The following is a 24,910-nucleotide window of genomic DNA, read 5'->3' on the forward strand; positions in this document are numbered from 1 at the left end:
CCATTGTGACATGAAATGTTAGGTAAACACAGGTGTTTCTAACAACTTTAATGAAGGTTTTGTGCTTTTAAGGTGTGAATCATAATTAAGGTGATAACACCTGTGTTCATGTCATAACGTCCTGCTGTGAAAACGGTATAGCCATACTATAGGAGCGATATATTAAAAACAGTTGTAGCGGCTAGTAAAATGATTTGTTTTCTAACTTTTCTTTTAAACTTCTGTTTCTCTCGTCTTCGCTTTCGTTTTAGCTAGGAGTCCTTAAACTGGCAGCGTAGCACAGCGTTTTACGAAGAAATAGGCAACCCTAGCTTCAGAGGATTTAACATTCCCTCAAAGAAATGGGGACTGACATGAGAGCAAACATTTAATCATCTTCTAAAAGTCGGTCTAAAATAAATACTGGGGCCAGAGAGAGAGGAGAAAATGTCATGTCTAATCACCGTCCTCGTAGTTTTTCAGATAGTAGTCTGGTCCCGGCCCTCTGAACTTGGCGAGGTTCTTCTGGTTGTTGAACTGCAGGAAGTCTGTTCGCTTTCCACCAAAGCGCAGAAACGCGGGCGACAGGCCTCGCGCCAGGGTCACGAGCCGCTTGGAGCTGCGGATATGGGACAAAAAGAAAACACTTCAGCAACTGGGTGGTTTTTACAGACTAGACTCACACGTTAAAACTGCTAACCTGTGTAAATTTATAACGAGGGATATATTTGTTAAAGTCAGTAAAAAGTCGCCGTTCTCTGTGATCGTCCTGTCTCCCGTTCTTCAGTTCCGTTTACTTCAGACCATCCAGCTATTTAAACAGATTAGCTACAGAAGAAATTGGATTTTCCCGTAACTGCTAATTTGCTGCAGGTCTATCATAAAACTTTTTTCCCCTCGTCTGCAGACCCACGACGCATTTGGCAGCCACTACAGCAGGTAGTACAAGGCCACAAGCTGATGAACAAAGGATTAAAACGACACACACACATGCTTTGTGTAGTTGACGAACAATTCTATCCTCAATATTTTAAAAATATTTTTCCCAACTAACTTGCTGTTTCTTTACCTATTTTCTTTCATATACTCAAACTGCCTTTTACTTATTCATGTGCTTTATTCACGTGAAATAGAGGCCGATCAAAAGGAGCGTGTAGTCCATACAAAGCTATTCAAGCTAAGTTCATATTTAGTGAGTATGAAGTTTTCATTTTTTTAAAAAACTAATTCAAAGTATAGAGAGAGACTTCTACTTTGCTCGATTGTCAGTCTAAACCACATAATCCAGTTCAATTATGAAAAATGCGGAAACGGCCCACGAGTCTTACTGAATTTTTAATTTTGGTTGATCACACATATGAATCCTCGTCATTTCAATGTAAGGGTAACAAACAACAATACGAACTACAATAATAATAAATATAAAAATCAAAGTTGGAACAGTGGTTAGGTGACACGTAGAAGTGTAACGGCTATGTGAATAAAATATCAAATGTTGTCATATATTTACTGTAAAATAATAACCGAGAATGGGCCACGTGCGGATTAAGATGTGCTCACTCTTTGTCACTGAGTGGTTTCCAGTTTATATAAGAAGCTGTACCGAATAACATTATCTGGTATTACTCAATCCATGTCATAGCGGGCCAGAGACTTCTTAGGGTATTGTCAGTGTGTTTAGTTTAAACACACTTTAAAGTTATTATTGAAAGTCTGGGTTTTAATAATGCTGCGCTTCATTAGCCAAAATATTGTGACAGTGGCGCGGGTCGTGGTCTCAGTCTGTGCTTTCCTCCAACTGTTCAGAGAAATACTCAGGGTGAAAAGTCAGCAGTAAATAAATAAATAGTTACCCTTCATTATTTAAAAAAAAAAATGCAACATAGCTGCCATTGGAACCAGTCGATCTGTTCTTTTAGTTATTTTCAGAAGGTGAAAAGTAGATTGGCTAACTTATGAAAGTGACATTTTGCATTTTAGATTTAGATAGACATTAGATCATTTTTATCAAATCTTGATGCAACAGTGCACACTGTAGACTATAACAGCTGCAACCCTAAATGGACAGTTTTTGAAGGAACCGTCCACTCTCAGTGTAGTCTTTTTTTAAAGTTAAACTTTGCGAACCTCAGTCAGAATCAGTATGGAGAACTGGACTGCTTGGTTCACGGAGTGAGAAAGAAACGTGCTGGATCGATCCATGACAACTCAGACAACGTGGCTGCGTGCGTAATGAATAAAAGAACCTCCAAATATTTTAGAGGAGGGCACCCATATAGATCGATGTAGACGACAAGCAGGAAAGGGTTCTTTTGTACCTCAGAAAGTCCAGCCATCCGTCTCTGATGATCGAGGGGTCCAGTTGGAGAGAGAGGAAGTTTTCGTTGAGGACTCTGATTGAACTGCGGGTGTTGACATCCAGGAGAACCAGCGTCCTCTCCAAGAAGCCTTGGCGCTTCCCAGCGACTGCAGGTCTCTGATACGTAGAGGAGGACGAGAGCACCGACTGCACCATCAAAATAAGCAACGATGCCAGCCACAGGGAGGGCCATGGGAATACGCGCGGAGAGGATTTGGGCATCTTCTTGGTTTGGAGAGCAGGGGGATCAGTGCGCGCAAAGAAGCTTAAAGGTGGGAAGAAATCAAGCACTAAACAAACTCTGCTTCCGAGGAGTTCGATGGCGGTTCTATACCTCGGTCTCATCGATCTGGATCTGTCTTCCTGTCTAGCTGTCTCACCCCCCCGCCCCTGCCCCCCCGCCCCTCCGAGTATTTCTGGGAGCTGCACGCAAGAGCGCACGCCCCGAGCCAGCCTTTCCCGTTGTGAGAGCAAGAACTGGTAGGAGGAGAGAAGACAGTACCGCCCCTCTAAGGTTCTCCGAGGTATGAGGACAGACTGCTCGAAAGTTTTCCCAGTTCACAAGTATAAGAATTTAGTCTTACGAACTATGATTGCAGTTTTTTTTCCTAAACACCGAATACAGAGGTTATTGTTTTCTGAAGAAACTGACATGAATCGTTGTTTCTTAAAACGCTGTTATAATGGTAAAATCAAAATCAGATTTTGTAGAAAACTCGAGTTCAGTCCAGTAATTAAGCTATACACAAATACCAACAAGTAAGAAAAGTACACATTTAGAACCGATTAAGTCCTTCGGGCGAGGATAAAAGGCTTTTTTCCTTAAAAATGATAAGCCATGGCGGCTGGTCCTTTCGGAAAGATAATAATCAATCATTTAAAAAAAAAAAGCTGAAGAAAAGCAAAACTTGGATTAAATGTATGCAATACTGTCATATGAAAAAAATAATTTTAGAATAACCATATTGATAGCGCAATGGGAGACTGTATAAAGATCTTCCAGAAGTTGTGCTTAGACTCACCTAAATTCAGGCTGACCGTATACGCAGGCCTCTAATCGCCTGGCCAAACTGAAAATCTCAGTTGTCCATCATAGTAAGAAATTATTACAGCAGAGACTGACTGAAGGTCGTTTTCGCCCGTTTTACGTTGTATTTCTTAAACTAAACGTTCCAGCAAAAAGTCGAAAATATTAAAAGTAAAAGAATCTCGAGGCTGTTGTTCAAAAGAACAAAAATTCAGCTTCAAAACAAGAACAGATCTTGTCAGCAGCATAACTCATGATCATTGCAAAGGCTCTGCTTTCTTGACAAATAGATTATTGATTGCACATTTTAGAGATGGCACTTGGAGATGCCAGTCTGGATATTTGGCCTCTTTTCAGAAGCATTCAAAACCAATTTGGGATGTAAGTCTCCGCACATGGAACTTACCTATAAATTTTTTATATGGCTTTAGTCCAGATGTTCTTGGGACACTTGTGAGCAAGCACACACCAACCAAAGTGCAGGCTACTGCGCTTCCCCCCATCCGCTTATTTCATTTTTCCAGGGCGCAATGCGCCAAGCTCTCCTCAGGCGATGGTCGTTTAAGGTCACTGCTGTCTCACAGATGAGCAACGAAGTGCTTAAGAGAAAAAATGCACAAAGTTAAGCTCAATTTAATAGTTTCTTTCCGGTATACAACACCTACTCACGAATCCACGAAGCCACAACACAGAATCATCCAAGCAGTCAGGCTTTAGGTTTAGGGACACAAAAGTTCCCCACAAAGCAGATTAAAAGATCATCCTTTGATTTTATTTGGTACAAAGTGGGCTGATATTTCTTTGTTTAAATGCACAGCTTAGTGTCGCTCACGAGTGTCAGAAACTCTGACGTAACGTTCTCCGTGGGGTAGTAGCCTGTTTTCTCCGGCCTGTTAGAAGAAGCAGACCCACGGTCAACAAGAGCAGCAGAAAAGCACAAAGTCTGATTTTCCGCATTTCTTCATATTGTCAGTTGGCGCAGATAACATCATAATTAACATGTGCTTTCAATTCAACCACAGTTTTAGTTTTCAGTGGAAAAATATTTAACATTTTCATATAATTAGATCTCAAATGCGTTTTGGGACATCTATGTCACCCTTGAGGATATTTTATTCTAAAAGAAGGAAAACGGAAACTTTAGCCTATCGAAACAGCACTATCATATAATATTCCAAGAGGAAATGGCATGGATAATGAGGATGAGTACGCAGGAAATTTTTGTCTATTATATTTTCTCTTTGCTGTTGTTTTAGTGAATGTTAAACTCCTTTACGGCCTACCGATCGACTGTACTGCTGAAATTTGAAAACGGTTTGGTTTGTTGTTTTTGGATTTGAAACTCTAATTTAAACCAAACAAAACAGCACGGTGACTTTTTACACTCTCAGCTTCTCCACGGGCCGGTATAAAAAGAAGTGAAAAATGCACAAGTTATATATAAAGTTATGTTGTTAACTCTAAGCTGTCAGTGGAAGAAGAAAAACTTTCTAGGAAAATATTAAATCAGTTAAACATATTCGGTGAGGGAAAATAGTCTGCTACTATTACAATAGACTAGTTCTTCGATCAAATCTAACCTACTCTAATTTCGGATTTAATAATTTGAAGGGAGAGTTTAATCATGATGTGCGGTAATGTTCTCGTTGCTTCTTTTGAATGTAAACTTTACAATAGTTTGTTCAGGAAATGATTCGCAGCTTTAATTAAACTGAGTATTTTTCTGTCTGTTTTGTGTTTAATGTTAAAGACACTGCTGCTGTATAAAAATCAAGATCTGTTGCTGCAATCATGGGAAATTATTGCTTTGTGAGGGGGAAAAAAATTACTGACCGCAGCAGAAAAGCAGCACGAGTTATATCATTCATCCAGCAGGGTGTTTGAATAAAAGAATAGAGCATAGAGACGTTTAAAAACTTCCTAAGCAGAATTAGGTTTAGACAAATACACTGAATCATCATAGCATTTTCGGCGACTTTTGTTGGGCGGACTCAATGGTTGGCTTTCTTTAAGATTTATTTTACCGCCTCCAATGCGTTTATTTTGATCGATCGTGAAAAATATCTCATGTAAAACATATATGGTCGACATATTCATACATCAGCAGAATCTTTAACGATGCGAATTTTTTTTTATACGCATATATTTTTTGGTTTTGTTTGGCAAACTATTTAATGTGTAATTTTATCAGGAAAATTGTCTGTCATTCTAGGATGACAGTTGGAGTGACAGTTTTATAACTTGTTTTGCTGTTTTTTTTGTCGTCTGAGTAAAGTGTAGCAATGACTGTTTGCCCTTTGCGCCTTCAGTTTTCTGCATCGTAAATCCCACAAACCGGTCACCGAACTGAGATGCGTTAGATCTGAACCAGCTGATCACTGAACGGTATATAATAATAATAATAATAATAACAACAACAATAATAAAAATAATAATGGTAGTAATAATAATTATAATGATTGTAATAATAATAATGATCTGTGGGACTTGATTGTAATTATTTATTTGCAACTTAGTTTGTTTTTACAAAAAATACCAAACGAACAAACAAGAACAATCCTCTTCATGTCAACATTTAAACGTCATGAAAGTCAGTAAAACGTTGTTCCTTGTCATATAATCTTTAAACAGAGGCTAATATTTCCAAAGCGTATAGAAGTTAAAAGTGATATCTATAACATATATATATATATTTACATATATATGAAATGTGTGAGTGTTCTTTTAAAGTAGATTTAGATACAGCGACACTTTGTTTTAATTTGTTAAGGGATGCGGTTACTGAAACACAAACTATTATAACAGATTTTAGAAACACATTACATTTATGTGTTTATCCTGAAAGGCAACAAGTACAGTTTTTCAAACTGTACTGCACCGAAAACAGGTGGCGATGCTGCCATCTAGTGGGGAGTTTAAAATTGTAAATGAAAAAATAACTAAAAATAATAATGAAGTCTGAGCTCTGCACTAACGCACAAACTGGCACACAACACAGCGCAGCATTTCTTTCTATTCATGTGTTTACTTGATACACATCCCAATTTTTCTCATTTAGTTTCTTTTTTGTATTCAGCTTGTATCTCTCTACTATTTAGCAAGTAAATATCTTCCTCTGGCGTAGCTGTAGGGGCTCTATCGCATGAATCATAAATGATTGGGCATTTCCTGCTTTCTATTTATAGAAAGCAGCAGAAAGCAAATAAGCGAGGCTTACGTCAGGATTTGTCATTTATATTTAAGGTGCCAGCTCACAAACACACACACTTGAATTCCTCTCTCTCTCTCTCTCCATGTTACCCAGCTGCTCCATCAATCCCATCCGCAAACCACGTGACCCAGTTCTCCCGTGTCCTTCAGCGGCTCATTCAGCATGATGGCTGCGGATGCTGCGGATGCTCTCTGCAGCATCCTGCATCCGCGCCGGCTCTCCCTCCTCTTTCTTACCGTCACCATCTCCTCCCTGCCGGCCAAGACAACGGCGCTGCTCGGCGTCCGGCCTGAAGACACCCAGAGCGGAGAACTGTCCGTGCAGGACGGGATACTGAGGGCTATCGAGGGGACCCGCTTCATGCTGAGGGTTTACTACTCCGCTTCTCCAGGTACCGAAAATCCCAACAGCCTGAACATCAGCGGCAGACCGGACGCAGCACCTGCCGCTCCGTGGATCGCGTTTATAGAGGAACCAGGTGGGGACAGTGGAGATGCAGAAAGTCCGCTTCTGTCCAGGGGGAATCCATGCGAAGAGGAGAATGCCCGGAGCTCAGACATCGAGCTGCTGGGTTCCTTCAGATCCACCTCAAGTCATAACTCAGTCTTAGTGGAGCTGCTCGCCAAAGACCTGCGCAGAGACGAGGTGATCAAATACTACTCCATGTGCGCGTTCGATGGAGTGAAATGGGAGCACCTGAGCACCAAAGACTTCTGGTTGGCGGTGGTGGAGAGACCTCCAGAGGCAGATGCTTGGCTGCAGGCAGGAGTCTCTGTGCTCTTGTTGGGGCTGTCTGCTCTGTGCAGCGGGCTGAATATTAGCATGCTGTCTCTGGACCCGGTCGAGTTGCGGGTCCTGCAGAACAGCGGCACAGAGAAAGAACAGAAATACGCGCGAAAAATAGAGTCAGTGCGTAAACATGGCAACTACATCCTTTGCACTGTGGTGCTGGGTAACGTGCTTACAAACACGTGTTTTGTGGTGTGGATGTGCCAGATCTTAGGAATGACCGCTCTCTCCACTGCCTCATGCACTTTGGGGATATTTTTTATTGGCGAGATTTTACCTCACTCGGTGGCATCCAGGCACAGTCTCGCCATCGCATCCAAGACCCTGTGCGCGACCCGCCTGTTGATGCTGATATTTTTCCCCATCGCCTACCCGGTCTCCAAGATTCTGGACATTATGCTGCACCAAGAGATCAGCAACTTTTACACGAGGGAGAAACTGGTGGCCATGCTGCGTGTCACAGACCCTTACCACGACCTGGTCAAAGAGGAGCTCAACATTATCCAGGGAGCCCTGGAGCTTAGGACCAAGACCGTAGAGGATGTGCTGACACCGCTGTCAGACTGTTACATGCTGTCCTCAGATGCTGCGCTGGACTTCTGCACCATGTCGGATGTGATGCAGAGCGGTTTCACACGCATCCCTGTTTATGAGAACGAAAGGTCCAACATTGTAGACATCCTTTTTGTCAAAGATTTAGCCTTTGTGGATCCTGACGATTGCACTCCTTTGAAAACAATTACTCAGTTTTACAAGCATCCCATGCACTGCGTCTTCAGTGACACCAAGCTGGACGTGATGCTGGAGGAATTTAAGAGAGGTAACTCAGTTCACTTTAAATCATATCAGAGGTTTGGTCTCTGCAGTCTTCATATCTCCCTGTGTGTCCTGTCTAGGACCTCTACACAACTTATGAGTAAGAAGTCAGCTGAGCATGTGAGGCGCCATATGTTTTAAAGCAACCTCCCACCAGTTAGGAGTTAAATGTTCTTTGAAGTGACTGTGCACTTAAGAACTACATTTTCAGTCCAGAAGTCAATGTATACATCAGCCCATTGGCTCAAAGTGGGCCTGCCAGTAAAGCCCTTTGATCCCCAGAGCAGTGAGAGACATATGTGAAATCTGATACTGTGTCACACAGTGTGTTTGGTTCAGCTAGAGTTTAGAGGCTACCATAATAGGGTTATCTTAAGAATTTATGTGATGAGAGAGATTTAAGTCGCCTTCCCATGACAACACTGTGAACTTCATCTGGCCCCAGGCTCGGTACCCATTTCTATGCAAGTATCAGTTATCGGCTCCTCACTTAAAATGCTTGAAATGCTAAACTGTATCAAAAAAGGAATTTTGCACGATTTGCCTACACCAGAATTCATCTTTCTCTCTTCTCTGATAGCCATCTTTGCTGATAAGTGAATTGACAGCATTGCCGCACATGCAGTGATAACATCAGTTTACTATAGAGGAAAAGTGCATTGCCTCTCTTTAGGGACTATGTTCAGTCTTGATAACATTAAACATGATTCAGATTTAGCGCTCAGTAGCGAAAACCTCTGACTCCTCGACTGAATGTGTCACATTGTAAAATAAAGACACACTGCCACAGCTGTTATGCAAGGAAATCTGTTTTATAGACAAAGAAAGGGCAATACATGTCTGCTGAATGCAGCTGGCCTTGGCAAGGTAATGAATTATGTTGCCACTTACAGTTCAGGAGGTCCACTACACTTCACCGTGCCTGGGATTATGAAATATAGCTTTGGTCTGGCACAAGTGATCCATGAGCTCACACTTGACCCACATGTGTGTCAGCATCGCTTGTGTGTCTCTCTTGGGTGTGAAGCCTGTTTTCACCTTTAAATTATTTGTGCACACTTAATTGTCAGCCCACTGTGACTTTGAAGTTCCTTCCACTCTGTAGGTCATCGCCAACCAACCCTGCAGAGCAACCATGAAAAATTCAGCTCCAACCTTTCCCTTCCTCTCTCACCTCCCTCCGACTTTGCTTTCATGGCTAAAAGCCTCCTGCTGGTCAGGAAGCCTGGCTGGAAGCTGTGATGATGTCTCACTGAGATGGTTGGTGGGCAGAGGTGAGGTCTGTGTTGGAGTAAAGAATGGAAATGTCACCAGGAAGAAACTATTGTCTGCAAACATACTGTTGAGTGGAGAACTTAGCCATGCAGACAGTTAGCATTTTTCAGTTTTTCAGGCCTCATAAACATTCAAGTTGAAATAGAAAGATTCTCCAGTCTCAGCTACAATTATCTTTTTTATTTTTTTAAAGTTGTTTGGTAAAAAGGTGACAGAGCAAGTGAAAAGATAATGCAATCAAACAAGTAAAAATCTATCAGACAAATATAAAAGTCTTTCCAAAATCGATAGCAGAGAAGCTGCTTTTCTTGTGGATGTTCATGCTGAAAAAAACCCCCCTTTATGATTGCACAGCAACTCAAAAATGCTTTCCACAGTGTTCTTTAGAGGCATGTTTTTCTTTGTCAGCCATCAACAAAGAGAATACTTAATGACCACAACCTCAGACAATTCAACACGAGATACAAAATTCTGCAAACATCTAAAATAAAAAAGATGGAATGCACTTTACAAAAACATACAAAAGGAAGGCCGGGGGAGTCGTGGAAAGCAAATCCTAAGGATTGTTGAAATAAACATCAGGCTCTATCCAAATGAAAGAGGAAATACCAGAGAATAAAAAGAAACAGTTCATGAGTCAAAGCATACCACCTCATATGTCAAGCATAGTGGTATTGCTCTTATGGCTTGGGTGTGTATGGCTGCCAAATGAACAGGCACGCTGGCTTTTATTTATAACTGTCTATTTATTCATTCTGCTGGTGAAGGGCCAGGATAAGTAGCCTGCTCACTCTGAATCATACGCATCAAAACTCTCAGGGTGAATTTTTATCATGCAACAGGACGGTTATTCTAAACACATGACAACAAAGAAATTTTCAGGGTGAAGAGGTGGGATATCCTTAGCTACCAATAAGCAGAATCAACTGATTCCTGAACCAGAATAAAGATAGTAAGACTTCACAACGAGTATGGAAGATGGCTGCAGTAAAAGCCTGGAAAGCTTTACCATGGCACCTTCTTGTGTTTGTGGGTCAGAGCCTTCAGGCTGCAAAAGATTTTAAACATGACAATTATTATGTTATCGTTCATATTATTTGTGAACATCCAACCCTTGGAAAGTACACTATAAGAGGATTACATTCCCAAACAGTTGCTCGTATATTGATGCAAGCCTGCTCAATGTAAAGCATTTGGCAATCAAATTGACTGAGCTGATGTACGAAACCTGAACAGAGCAGACTTCCATTTATACATTTAGGGTTTTGCAGCCAGTGTTTTATGCTGCTGTAAATATTAGATTTTTATTAGGAAAAGACAAGGTTATTATTCTTATATTATTCTTAAGTAATAGTAGCAACACCCCTATAAAAACACTGCATTATAAATTTTACTAGAATGCATTAAAGATAATAGGTTTTTCCTTTTAATATTGCTTTTGGTTGAACTCTAAACAACATTATATAGAATTATAACACATTTATCATGTGTGTGTGTGTATATATATATATACATACACACACACACACAAAGTAAAGACTTGTATCTAAAAACAGAACCGAATAGATTCAATTACACATATTTTGGAAAATAAGCCACTTTAATACAGCATCATCCCTGCAACGACTCAATAGAGTGAATGTCACAAGAAGTCAACGCCGCAACTACACTACAAAAAATAGGCTCAGACTCAATTAACAAACCACAGAAGGTAGACACAGTTTAAAGCAACTGTTTTCATAAGCTGTTTGTGCACCAGTGTAGAGGAAAATTACTGCTCCGGAGACATAAAATGAAATATTTTATTCCAGATCTCATTTTGGCTTTAATGCTGTGGTTAAATAAGCAGATAGAAATAGGTACAAACATGCACAATCTAAAACACAGTTTTCTAACATAGACTGACGGAGCCACAGAAAGTGGTAGAGGAGAAACGTTTTGTAAAAGGGACAACCATGGAGGACCCAGTTTTGCTCCGGGCATGTGTGTCTGCGTGTGTGAGTAAGTGTGCGTCATTCTGCAAGAGTATTATGTAACATATGAATGATGTAATGCGGTGCCCAGGCACATCAGCAGCTAAGAGCAAATCCGTCACTGACTCACCTGAGCTCTGCAGAGACATAGACCTGAGTGAGTGCAACCTCACCATCTCAGTCAATCCCTCACAACCCAGAGGTTCATGTTTGGATATGACTGCCAGTCAGTCAATCAGATATCGTTTTTTCTCTTGTTGCAGTGGATTAAAGCATTTGATCCATTTTATCCCTTGGCGGTGATCCCCTAAATCGGCCCATCTTATTTGAGCCACAGATTTTATTCAAAGTGAGGCTGGAGACTTTTTTTTATGTGTCTGTTGGAACCTGTGGTCTAGTGACATCATTTTGGTTAGGTAACTTATTTGGTCACCAGACTAACTCGTGTTGATGAAAGCAGAACAGACTGATGAGTTCAGTATATTTCAACACATCTGATTTTTAAGTGAGTGGAACAGAAAATAATGATAATAAAAAAAATAGCAATATAGAGCAACTTGTTTGTGTTGATAATTTTTTTTTTTTTTACTTTTCTGTCCTTGTATGTTCAAGTTTGGTTGCGGCGTTGACTTCTTGTCACATTCACTCTATCGAGTCGTTGCAAGGATGATGCTGGCGAGCTACGTCATTGTGTCCGACAGGCTTGTCGTGTTCAGCTAAACACAGTCGCAGTGAGCCCTCGGTTTGCTCATGGATGTGTACAGATGTGCTGTGGGTGTGTGTACGTGTGGGCATGAGTGTTTACCGAGGCGGCAGCAGCATGGGCAGTTTATTCAGCAGATGCAGGCATCCCCAGACTGATTGTGTAATCTCTGTGTTTACGTAAGGAAGCCAAGTCTTCCAACTGTCGAAGTGTCTGGAGACTAATCCCCCAATGTCCACTTTCTTTTTGTCTGAGAACACAAACAAGGGCAAGTCTGGCATTGAAGTCATTTTCAATTTAACCTCTGGGATAGATCCCTCAGGTTTTTAGTTGGTGAATTAATGCTGATTTTCATCTTGACTGCACAGAGCCAGTTGGAGGCTGTTGACTGGAGTTATTTTTATCTGCTCACTTTGCCTCTCAGCACATTGCACGAGCAGTTTTTAGCCCGAGCTCCCATTTTGAAAACATTCTAACCTGTCCTCTTCTCTTTTCTGATGACTGCAGGAAAGTCCCACCTCGCAGTGGTGCAGCGGGTGAACAGCGAAGGCGAGGGAGACCCCTTCTATGAAGTGATGGGCATCGTCACCCTTGAGGACGTTATAGAGGAGATCATCAAGTCTGAGATTGTGGATGAGACAGATCTGTACAGTATGTATAAACATAGTGTTTATGAAGCTCTGCATCAGGGCTGTCTTATTGCTTCCAGCTCCCCTACTGAGAAGATTTTCGCTTAATTTATTGCAGCAGCTGTCACATTTTGTTCAGCTTTGTGCTCTCCAGCAGTCACTGGAAAATGCCCAGATAATCAGCATAAATTCCCATACCGGTTATTAGGACTGCAACTAACAATGCTGTAGTATGAATTGTGAATGGAATGGGTTTTTTTGTGGTCCATCTACTTTGCTATTTTCTCATCCCGCTATTGGTTCCACCTTCTCTCCCCTGTTGTTCCCAGCTCCTTCCTAATTCTTAATTAAATAATGTGACTAAATGACCCAGTCTCTTCAGATAATCGCCATAATCCCCTTATTTTTTAATTGGCTGGAAACGCTCTCCACGGATTCAAATGAATTCAAATGCAAAGCTCCCTTCATTTCATATCTAGTCCAGTCTGCACCTGCTTTCGCTCACTGAATTTTAGTTTCCTTTGTTATTCTCCTGTACGTTTTCACAGCAGCCCCTGCTCTCAGAAGACATCAAGATATAATATAAGTGTGCTGCAGTTGAAATTATATACAGTGTCTACAGTTTCTGTGAGTGGTGCACCTGTGTGTCTGCATATAATGTTTGTGTGTTTATATATAGCACGAGGGACCTAATCTCTTCGAGCTTTGTCATACAGTTTTTTCATGAACCCAGCTGTTCTAGAAATAATATTGTAGCAATAATGCATTTAATGAAAAATATATAAATATATATATATATATAATACTCTGCAGAGGATAAGCCAATTTATCAGTCAGAGGTTACAGCACTGGATAATCTCCAGCTCTGTACAGCTTTAGATGAATATACTAAGCATGCAGGATATAGAAGTGCACCAATTAATTAGTGCCACATCAGAGTAGTTCCTAATTAATTATAGTGCAAACAAAAACATTGACCTCGCTCTGCATATATGGCACATTAAGTAATTAAACCTAATTAATGAGGTAAGAACTCTTTAGCTTCTCTAACCTATCATCAGAGAAAATGCTACATTTTTTTACGCACTTTCTCGGATTTGTTTCTGTGCATAGCTGATAATCGCACAAAAAGGCGCGTGTCCAACCATGAAAGGAAACAGCAGGACTTCTCTATCTTCAAAGTGGCAGAAAATGAGCTGAAGGTGAAGATCTCGGCCCAACTGTTGCTTGCAACACACCGTTTTTTGGCTACAGGTAGCATTTGTGTGTTTGTCTCCATGAGCTGAATGCTAAGCATTTGCAAATAACATGAAAACAAAGGCCGGGGGACGTGGTGTTTCTCCCTTGACTTGTGTTGTTTCACAACAGAGGTGGAGCCCTTCAGGCCGTGTCACCTGTCAGAAAAGATCTTGCTGCGGCTGATCAAACATCCCAGCGTTGTGCAGGACCTAAAGTTCGACCCCAAGAACAAGCACGCTCCTCAACACTACCTCTTCCAGAGAAACAAACCTGTTGACTACTTCATCCTGATCCTGCAGGTACTTCTAAATTGATAATAAAAAAAGGGTTTGAATAAGAATTAGGAAGCAAGCAACAATTATCTGTGTGTTCAGCGTTGTTCTGGCAGTGAATTTGCATTTGAATGTGCATTTTTCCCTGCGTGGGACGCTCCATTAGATGAGTAATCAATTGACTGTTCACATTATTAGCGCAGTGCTCAAACCTAATCCATGTAAATGGCTGTGTTAATCTTGCAGGGACGGGTGGAGGTGGAGATAGGAAAAGAGGCTCTTCGGTTTGAAAACGGAGCATTTTCCTACTATGGCATGCCAGCGCTCATCCCACCACTGCCTATTGGTAATTCACTGGAAATATGAAGCAATATGGATGAGTTGAAGGTTCTCGCATGATGAAAACATGCAGTGCATTGGGGGAGGTGAAGTGTTTTTCCTGCCTTAATGCCACCCTGTGTCTGTATAGTGTCAGCCTGCTGAGCAGCAGCAGCCGTGGGAAGTAAGTAATTAAAAGAAGAGATTTCAGAGAATTTCCCAGTGGAAGGACATGACCTGCACAGGATTATATGAAATCCAGCTAAGACTGCAGAGCAAGTCTTTTGCTTTCTCTCCCTGGTTTCTTGTGGCGGTAGTGTGTACATTTTTTACGTGTGATGTTCAGGGTGAGTTTAAGCTATTTGCGAGACCTCATTAAAAATCTGAAAATCCCCACTTAGGACATTTCAGAATTTTCTCTCAAACAGCTGCACAATCATCACATCTCAAAAGAGCAGCTCTTTACAGTTTTTTTTTCTCTGTTTCCGACTCATCGCTCTGCATTGAACTGACAAAAATAGCTTTTCTCGCCATTACACTAGACAGTGCTGAACACAAAAACAGGCAGAAAACAGTGTAGATGAATTAAAAGGACCTGCATGACCTTCCGTAAAGCATGCTCAGTTACTATTCAAATACAATTTTACTGCTCTCTTGTAAAGCAAGAGAGTGAGTCACTTAAAATGCATTTGGGGTTCAAATATGACTTCATTTTCCAAGCATGAGGTAAAAGATGAGGGTGGCCAGTGCAGCATACAGCACCATGGAGGGTCCTGTTGGACCACTTCACCCACTGTGTGAGCAAAAGTTGCAGCACAAGGGCTCAGTTTTTGACTTTTGCCTGCATTTTTAAGTTGTTACACACGAATCACATCATGAGAACGATTGTTGACGCTTTTAATTTTTATCTGTCCTAGAAGTCTTTTTTTAGCCTATTTTTCTGACAAAGACATTACCCGTGGCTGCTGTGCTACACTGAAATAAGATGATTAAGCCAAGGAGCTGAGCCAGTGTGTGTCTTTAATGTAGTGACCGCAGATTGATTAAATGTGGAAGACTGGCATGCACTGTTGAGATCGTGCCTAATTTCGCTTGACAGATTGCTGGTTATTCATCATTTGTTTTGCATATGAATGGCTCATTAAATGAGGACCTTTTTAACACTGAAGGAAAGAGATTAAAAAAAACATTATTATGCAATGGTTTTATTGTATAATGTTAGCTACAATTAAAGTACCTCAAGAATAACTAAAACTTGAAGGAGAGTTATGAGATTTGCTTAAATGAGCTTAGAAATATAACTCAAGACTTTTTCCTAACTGACAATTGAACATTTTGTTGAGGTATATAGAAGAAAAAGACATTATAACTTGGACTTGTTTGTGTGAACTCTTTATGCTTATTCTGCTTAAGGATTTTGACCTTTACAAATGATGTATGTAGAAAAAAACAGACCTCAAAATATGTTTCCTTCTTCTGCTCTGTTCAGGTCAGAGGTATAGCTCCCGGGCCAGCAGCCTGAACCAGTCGGATTCATTACTGAGCGGAGGCAGTGTGGGTCAGCTCACTGCAGGTGGAGGGGTCTATTTACCCGACTACTCAGTCCGGCAGCTCACAGACCTGCAGATCATCAAGGTTACAAACATAAATGGCTGCACACACATAACCCAGAAAAATATGAAGAAAACCACTGTTATTATAGGCTAAATTAAATCTCTAATTTCCTGCGCACTGAAGGAAAAACTTGGGACCACAAAGGAAGAAAATTTTTAAGCTCCCTCCATTTAATCTTAAAATTTCCCAAAAATGCTTCCGCTGCTGCTGGATTTGCCTTTGATATGTCCTGATCCCCGTTTCTGACTGAACACAGACATCCTGTCTCTAACTCTCCCACCACACAGCCTCTTTCCGCTAATCACTGCGGATAATTGAGCTCCTTTTCAAGCATGAATATCTTAACCTTAAATGATACATGTGCCCTCTCACTTCACCTCGCCTCCCTTTTCTTAAACACAGTGCACTCTTCCTCTCGGCCACATGCGCAACTCTTAACGGTGGCTGCACACACAGATCTAACGCTGATGATAATGGCAGATTTCTTGGCGGCCCACAGATCACCAGAAACCACTACCACAACGCCCTAACGGCCACCAGGATGGACAGCAGCCCACAGACACCAGAAGCGGTGGACCTTGATGGCAAAGGGAGGCCTCCGGTCCCAGAGGCCCGCTCACACAGCATCGCCCTCCCCCTCACGCACACATACACTCGACTGGGACTGGCACGCCTTGCACATCTCCATCCCCATGGTGGCCTTCGCAGCACCTCGCAGCTCAATGAAAGAAACCGTATTGTTCGTAAGTAATATAGATGCCTTTATTTAACAAGAAGTCAACTAAAAACTGTAATTTGTTCATGAGATTTTTCTCAGGCAGCACCAGGTTTTTACACCACCTAAACTTGAAGTATGAGGAATTTCCTTGTGTTGGTCAAATTTTCTTTCAAAGAGGAAAACAAGCTTTAAATGCACAAATTGAAGTTTGTGCATCTGAAAGCAGGGATAGAGAATTTTAAAGAAACACCATTGATTCATTTAACTATTTTAAACAAACATACTGATGGCCCGTGATGTGGAAACACAGCTTGATGTTCCCCATGTTGTTATTTGAAGATGAGCTATTCTGTAAATAATTATGGCAAAACTAAGAAATTAAATGAAATCAGCTGCTCATAATAATAAAAATTCCATGGTAGTAATCTTACCCTACTTGTTCATAAGTATGCATGTGTGAAATCAGCACATAACTTGGAACAAATAGTTTATTTTATACAGTGCAAAGACTTCTGTCCCTGTACACCACTGCAGTGGACTGTAAGTCAACATGTGATTGAACTGCAGACTTTCAACTTCACTTCAAGGAGTTTTACAAAACGTGTGCGCAAACTGTTTAAGAATTGCAGTCATTTTTATACACACTTTCCCAATTTCAGAGGTTCAAAGCTAATTGGACATGCTGAAATAAATTTAAAGATGTTTTTAATACTTGAAAAATGAAAAATCTTGGCTGCCTAGAACACGCCAAACGTTACCAAATGTGTTTGCTCCCTTGAGATTCTCTGCTAGGCCTTTTCTGCAGCTGGTTGTTGCTTGTTTGTGGGTCATTCTGCATTCCACGCACTGATGAGTTGAGATCAGGTGACTGACTTGGCTGTCGAACACTATCTAATTTCTTCACCTGGAGAAAGTCTTTGTTGCTTTTGCACACAATGAGCAGATAAACAGTGTGGCATGCTCTGGATCATGAGCCCTTTCTCTCCTTCTCCACATTTTTCTCTTCCCACCATAACCATACAAGTTCATCTTGTTTTCATCTGGTCGAGTGATTTTTTTATTTATTTTTTTCAGCACAGTGCAGGCTCTTTTAGAGGTTTTTTGGCAAAATCTAATCTGATCTTTCTATTCTGGAATGTAAACGATAGGGGTGCAACGATACACAAAATTCACGGTTCGGTTCGGTTTGATACTTTGGTGTCACGGTTCGATATTTTTTCGATACAAAAAAAATGTTCATGCCTTTTTAATTTGTCATTTATTAAAATTATAAATATATATTTTAACTCAAAAGTACAGTTTTTAAATTTAATGTTGCTGAAACAAAAGTAATTTAAAAAATAAATATATCTCAGGGCTCTCAAAATTTCAAAATCCCTGGTAGCCCTTCGAGCAGGGACTCTTCAGTTTTTGGTAGCCCGAAATAAATTTAAGTAGCCCGAATAAAAAAGAGAGCAATTTTTTGATTGATGTTTTGTTTCCTTTACAATATTATACATTAAAGTATAATATTGTAAAGGAAACAAAACATTAATCAAAAAATTGTTGACAAGCAAATTACAACATTGTATAAAAATTACAATCATCAACTCAAATACTTGGTTCTAATTGAACAGAAATTTCTATGAACTTGTAAGAACTGTGTAGGACATGAATCCGTCTGTGTCAGATCCTGAATTTGAAATTTCCACTGAAGTCACGGGTAAGAGACAAGTGGAACCAAGATCTAGGCCATTTGCTTTTTGAAGTTTGCAAAGACTGCTAAATTTTGCCAGTGGTAGTTCACTCTTCGCAACATAGTACGCTGTTCTAAACAGATTTTTCAGGTTTATTTTTAGTATGTTATTTGCAATTGGTGTTTGTTCTGGGAAAGATATTGCAGACTGAGCAATAATGCATTTCTTGCATTTCTCATGGGTTCTAATGGGGGCCTTTCTTAAAATGACTGGTCCCAGTAACAAAGGCGCTTGTCGACTCAGAAATCGAGAGAAAACCAACAACACACCCGGCAGAACATCATGTTATTTACACGGGTGCACATAAGTGGTCTGCATGTGCGCATTCGCTGTCAAAATAAAAGACGCGCACCAGATAAGAAGTTGCAACGCGCGTTTGCGTCCATATAAAAAGCACTGTTTTTGTCCGCTAGAGTGGGATTTTCACGGCACATTCCGCACCACATCTCTGTGCATTCATCATTTGTTTGAAGCCAGCTCACCTCCTGCAACCACTTTTCCGAGAATACGTGCTTCTTTTGTGGTTCGGACTCCTTCTGACATTTGTTTGGAGGTGGAGGAACACCAAAGTAATTGCTTAAAGGAGCTTGCTTCTTCGACATCTTTAAGAGTTCTAAACAAATGTCTGTCCTCCTCCAGAAAATCTTATGTATGCAAACACGCGTTGCAACTTCATATCTTGTGCGCGTTTTTTTATTTTTTTTATTTTGACAGTGACTGCGCACCTGCGGACCACTTATGTGCAGTTAGGGTTAGGCTCGTCATATTGCAGCCACAGAAATTATTTTGTCCATGAAACCATAAAGCTGCACTTTCTTTTTGCCTTATAGTCTGATTTGTCATAACTTTTCCATTTTGTGGTAAGCTTTTCTTTGGCTGTCACTTCTTCACCCTGACCTGTCTTATTTGGCTCAGCAGAACTAAAATATATATCCTGCTGCTTTTTTACACACACACACACACACACACACACACACACACACACACACACACACACACACATATATAACGGTCAGCGATTCTCTGCGCGATCAACCTCTCATATGTTTAAGCTTGCTGCGGGAGATTTCACTTGTCATGTTTGCATAGTAAGCTAACCACTGATAAGACGATGTCAGAGGAATTGGTGCGCAAATTATCATCACTCACCAATCAGTGCTGTCGCTCTCTATACACAGTTCGCGCGATTGCAAAGTGAAAGCAAAAAACAAGCGCAAATTCAAACGGGATTTCAATATGTCACATATTGACAGTGGCTCATCGATGCCAATGACATAATTACCCAGCTACATTTCCGAAAGAATGCAAAAGCATTGACATATATTTTTCCTTCCTACAATAGCCTGACGGGCAGGGCAGAGATAGATTTTGGTAGCCCGACTGGAAAAATCGCTAGCACCGGGACGTCGGGCTAGCGATTTTGCAAGCCCTGTATCTGATTGAGGAATCACTCATCTTTGGAAAAGAGAGTTTATTACAGAGAAATGCCTCTTTCCAAAATAAAAGCTATACTATACGCTTCTTCTGGGCTATATTCTCAGCAGCATATTGTAGCGGGTCAGGGCTGTTCGGGGTTCTGTTTGTACAGTTATGTTTTGTTTATGTTGCCATAGTGACGGGTGACGCCCTCTCTCTGCGATGGTGTGTCCTTCCGGGGTCAGAGGGCGCCCTGTGTGTTGTTGTTGTTGTTGCTATGCGGTTGCCGCGCTGAGCAGTTAGCTAGCGGCAGTGTTCTTCTGCAGATGTCAATAAACGGCTGTGCTCCCTGGCTAGCTCACGGGAAGCAAGACCAAACGACACCTCCGTCTCCTCCTTGTCTGAGCTCGCCACATTGGTGTCAGAAGTGGGATGATGTTGGCACCCCATGTTCTGACCCAGTGACTTTTCCCCCGCCGGTCATGACCGGCCGGTGCGCCAAAAGAAGGCACCTGGACATTTGCAGGACTTTGTGTGGGGTATTGGGGTCGTCGGGGACGACTGACCCCTTAGGTGGGGGCTATGTAGCGGGTCAGGGCTGTTCGGGGTTCTGTTTGTACAGTTATGTTTTGTTTATGTTGCCATAGTGACGGGTGACGCCCTCTCGCTGCGACGGTGTGTCCTTCCGGGGTCAGAGGGCGCCCTGTGTGTTGTTGTTGTTGCTGTGCGGTTGCCGCGCTGAGCAGTTAGCTAGTGGCAGTGTTCTTCTGCAGATGTCAATAAACGGCTGTGCTCCCTGGCTAGCTCACGGGAAGCAAGACCAAACGACACCTCCGTCTCCACCTTGTCTGAGCTCGCCACAATATTAAACATATCAGGTCCCCATAAGGAGAATCATGTGCTAACGGCTGTCTAAATGACTCGGGTAAAGTTTGTAGCATGCATGCTTGTTGTTTTTGTCTGCTTCCACTTGTCTTTGCACTAGGATGATGTCGGCATAAACGTGCAGTCATATTCGTTGTGTTCCCACTAGTGCTGTCAGCGTTAATCTCGTTGAAATGACGTTAACGCCACAACACGGCAAATCTCCGTTAACGAGCTACCCCTGATTGCCCCGTGCGTGGGGCTAGACGGCCAACACGTTAACGAGCTAACGCTAACACACTAGTTCCCACCCATGTAATTGAGCATTGCGTGGCACATCCAACATACTGTTTTACTTTAGTCCATGACGCGCTTACCTTCAGGGTCATACGTCACATGAAAACCAAAATAATTCCAAACGCCAGATCTGAATGAGGGTGGGGGAGGTTCAATTTGCCATGTTGCAAGGAGAGCTTAACTTATGTCTCGCTAGCTTGCCCTGCGCTCTTCCTTCTGACGATGCTGTCTGTGTTGAGCGCTCAGTGGATCTGCGCTTGACAGTGCAGCCTAGGCGGAATAGTCGAACGCAGATTCACTGAGCGCTCAACACAGACAGCATCGTCAGAAGGAAAGTTGATAAAATAAATTACAAATTTTGTATTGTTCGATACATATGCGTACCGAACCGAAAGCACTGTATCGAACGGTTCAATATCGATACGAGTATCGTTGCACCCCTAGTAAACGATGCTTTGCACCTTGTTGTAAACCCTTGAATTTCCATTCATGAACAAGTCTCTTGATTGTAGGCTTTGACAGTGATACAAAACCTCCTTGAGAGAGTTTTTGACTTGGTTAGATGATGTAAAGTTGTTCTTCAGCTAGGCCTTTTGGTGTTGCTGAGGTTACCAGTGCATTCACTCTTTTTAAGAATGTATCAGATTGTTGCTTTTACCATCTCTATGAGGTTTTTACTGTCTCTAATGATGCGAAATGATGGTGTTTTTTTTACATTGCATTAACATTTCATTGGGCCTCATATTTGAAATCAGAGAAAAGCTTTAACACAAAAATTCAACACTTTGAATCGGATTCATTCAACATATTTATGGAGGGCACAGACAGACGTAAAGAATGACTCACAAACGGCAAATATTCAAAATGACTCACTCACAGGAGTCATTCAAATGTGACATCAACCAATCTGTACTTGTTTCGAAGCTTAAAGGGGTCCCACATACCATCTGTCTTATGCAGTGTGTAGCCCGTCACCCACTTTTGTGTGCTTGTTAGTTCCATTAAGAAAAGTCACGGACAGATGGCTCCACTCTGGTTGTCAAAAAAAAAAAGTGTTTACAGCTTTAAATTACCATGTAAGAATTAAACTTCCTCTGCTAGTTGTAGGTCCTCTTTTTTACTTTTAATCCTACACTGGGTACTATTTTTAATATTCAGCCTCCTCTTGGAGGCCCCCAAAACACTTAAATAATACTAAGCTCTCTAGCTCCCTCTTCAGGTAGAGTTACAAATATACTGCTTCTCGTTTACTTGTTTAATTTCATTTTACAGGCAGTAAATCCGATGGGCAGAGAAGTCCAAATGATACCGTGTTCCTTCGCATGGATGAGATTCCCTATATCCATGAGGACCGGCCAGAAAGTCATGGAGAGGATGGTGAGTGCCGCTCGATACAGCCAACAATCAAACATTTAATTTTTTCATCTTCAAATGAAAAAAAAAGTTTCCAGCAAACGTTTTTTTCCATAAGTAAAGAGATACATTCACTGGTCACTTTATTAGATACACCTGTTTCTGTTTAACACAAATATTTTTTTCATGTAGCAGTAATTAGGCATGTAGACAATGTCTGGACAACCTGAGCATCAGAATTGGGAAGAGAGGTGACTTGTGTTGCATGGTTGTTGGTGCCAAAAACTGCTGATCCCCTGGAATTTTCCTACACAACCATGAATGATGATCAGAAAAAGAGAAAACATTCAGTGAGCGATGATTCTCTGGGAGAAAATGCCTTGTTGATGTCAGAGTTCAGAGGAGAATGGCCGGGCCCCTTAGTACCAACGTTTATAGGATAATGTGACATGTCACAAATCTCAAATGATGTCAGACTGTTCTACTGAACATGACAGTGAGTTCACTGTACCCAAATGGCCACCATAGAGCTGAATCCAATAGAGGTCCATTTGGATGTGATGGAATGGGAGATTCATATTGTGGATGTGGAGTCAACAAATCTGCAGCAACTGGGTGGTGTAATCATGATCATTCCATAAAGAATTAAGGCAGTTCTGAAGGCAAAAGGGGGTCCAACATGGTACTAAGTGTACCTAGTAAAGTGGCCAGAGCGTGAATATAGCTCTGTATTTCCTGGTTTTCAAGCTGTGGAGGATGTGTTCATTTTTTTACTTACGTCACAAGTTAAGGAATCTCAGTTTAAAGCTACTCTACAAAAACTTTTGCAGAACTTGTCACCTAGTGTGGGCCGTGTATCTACGTAGCACCCCCCTCCCTTTCACTCTCGAACTTTCTCCCTCAGATGTGCCTACAGAGTCTCAGCCATCCACCTCTCCCTTCATAAGCTCTTTGTCTCTGTCCAGCTCTGAGGAGAACATTGGCAAGAAGCTATTGCGTAAATTGAGTGAGTAAGCCATTTGTCATGAACACTAATGCGACAGCACTCCCACACATGCTGTCAGATGTGCCCCAACTTTTCTGTCAGACATAGCGACGGTGCCGAGTGTATCTTAGCAACAGGTGATGTGCTACGTCTTTCTCAACAGCCTGCTGCTTCCTGCAAAGCTCATTCTCCAGATGCAACTAAGCCATTCTGGATCACATACAATATAACACAGTTACTTTTATCTATTTATTTGAGGCTGTAGTTCTGCTGTACTGTACATCTGATGTTATATCAGTTTGTGACAAGTTTAATTTAAAAGTAGTACAAGTATCATGCTTTTGGTCTTTATAAAAATGAGAGCTGCTGCATTTTCACAACATGTTCTCATCTGTTTCTAGGTAACAAGAGGAGGAAAAAGTCTCGGGATGGAGAAAACAGTTTGGAGGAAGGTTCAGAGCAACAGCCAGTGACGAGCTAGCACAGTGGCATGTAGGAAGAGGGATGACGCACACATCCTCTTCCTCTTTATCATTCACAAGATTAACTACATTAACTACAAACTCTTCGTATACCCCCTTCAACTCTCAGGATACTGAGCCATCTTATCTGCTGTAGCCATCAAAAATACTCAGGTCCCACCCTGGCCCACTTGATGTATAAAGCGTGATTGGACGGATCTAAACAGTAGTATTTGCGTTATCCAGCTTTGCACCAGTGCATCTTTTGTAGTTACTGGTACATCCTTCTTTTATATGTTAGCTCTATCCACAAGGTTAACATTTATTCATAACATTTAAACTGTAACTTGTTTTTGAATTTTGTCACTATAAACCCAACAAGGGCCTTAGATAGTATCTGAGCCAGCTGATACACTGATATTTATTATTGAGTTGTCATGTTAACAAGGCAGTTTCCACATACTGTACTGAAACCACTGTTTGCACAGGGAACTGTCCTAATGTTGCCATAAGGCGGCAAACTACTGCCACACAACCCAACACACACTAACCAGTGGCGGAAATAGAAAGCCAAACAATAAGAGCACAACTTTTTTTTAAGAGAAACATTGTAACTATATACCTATATTTAAAAAAAAAAAGCCACCAATTAATCCTCAGCTTGAAAGACTACTTGTTGTATTCAGTGACTCAGCAACGTTAGAGGGTTATAATCATATACCCGAGTTTTTATATGGAAGTGTGAGGAAAGTAATTTAAAGATAGCAATATAAGTCCTCCTAAATACTGTAAATCGCTTGGACTTATCACTGCACTCCACGTTTATTCATAAAGTTCATAAATGTAGCTGTACAGACACACCTTACGTGTTTCTAT

At 41.3% G+C, this 24,910-nt stretch overlaps 2 protein-coding genes across 2 annotated transcripts in view; one reads left to right on the plus strand and one right to left on the minus strand.

Annotated features, from left to right (window-relative positions):
* The window catches only part of hpse2 (heparanase 2), a 53,703-nt gene extending 50,993 nt beyond the window's left edge, over nucleotides 1–2,710 (minus strand). The window contains exons 1-2 of the mRNA XM_040001453.1: nucleotides 2,298–2,710; nucleotides 444–598 (exon numbers count right to left, since the gene is read on the minus strand). Of these exons, the coding sequence (XP_039857387.1) occupies nucleotides 444–598; nucleotides 2,298–2,683 (541 nt within the window). The 5' untranslated portion in view covers nucleotides 2,684–2,710. The remainder of the gene's footprint in view (nucleotides 1–443; nucleotides 599–2,297) is intronic.
* Nucleotides 598–24,609, plus strand: LOC120714881 (metal transporter CNNM1). Its single transcript, XM_040001452.1, has 11 exons — nucleotides 598–918; nucleotides 6,670–8,185; nucleotides 12,640–12,783; nucleotides 13,875–14,015; nucleotides 14,130–14,299; nucleotides 14,519–14,618; nucleotides 16,080–16,225; nucleotides 16,704–16,947; nucleotides 22,508–22,612; nucleotides 23,493–23,594; nucleotides 23,975–24,609. Exons 2-11 carry the CDS (start codon nucleotides 6,739–6,741, stop codon nucleotides 24,052–24,054), a joined length of 2,679 nt encoding a protein of 892 aa, XP_039857386.1. The 5' UTR covers nucleotides 598–918; nucleotides 6,670–6,738; the 3' UTR covers nucleotides 24,055–24,609.
* The last annotated feature ends 301 nt before the right edge of the window (nucleotides 24,610–24,910 follow it).

This window comes from Simochromis diagramma, unplaced genomic scaffold, assembly GCF_900408965.1.
Source record: "Simochromis diagramma unplaced genomic scaffold, fSimDia1.1 OVJJ01000421.1, whole genome shotgun sequence".
NCBI lineage: Eukaryota > Metazoa > Chordata > Actinopteri > Cichliformes > Cichlidae > Simochromis > Simochromis diagramma.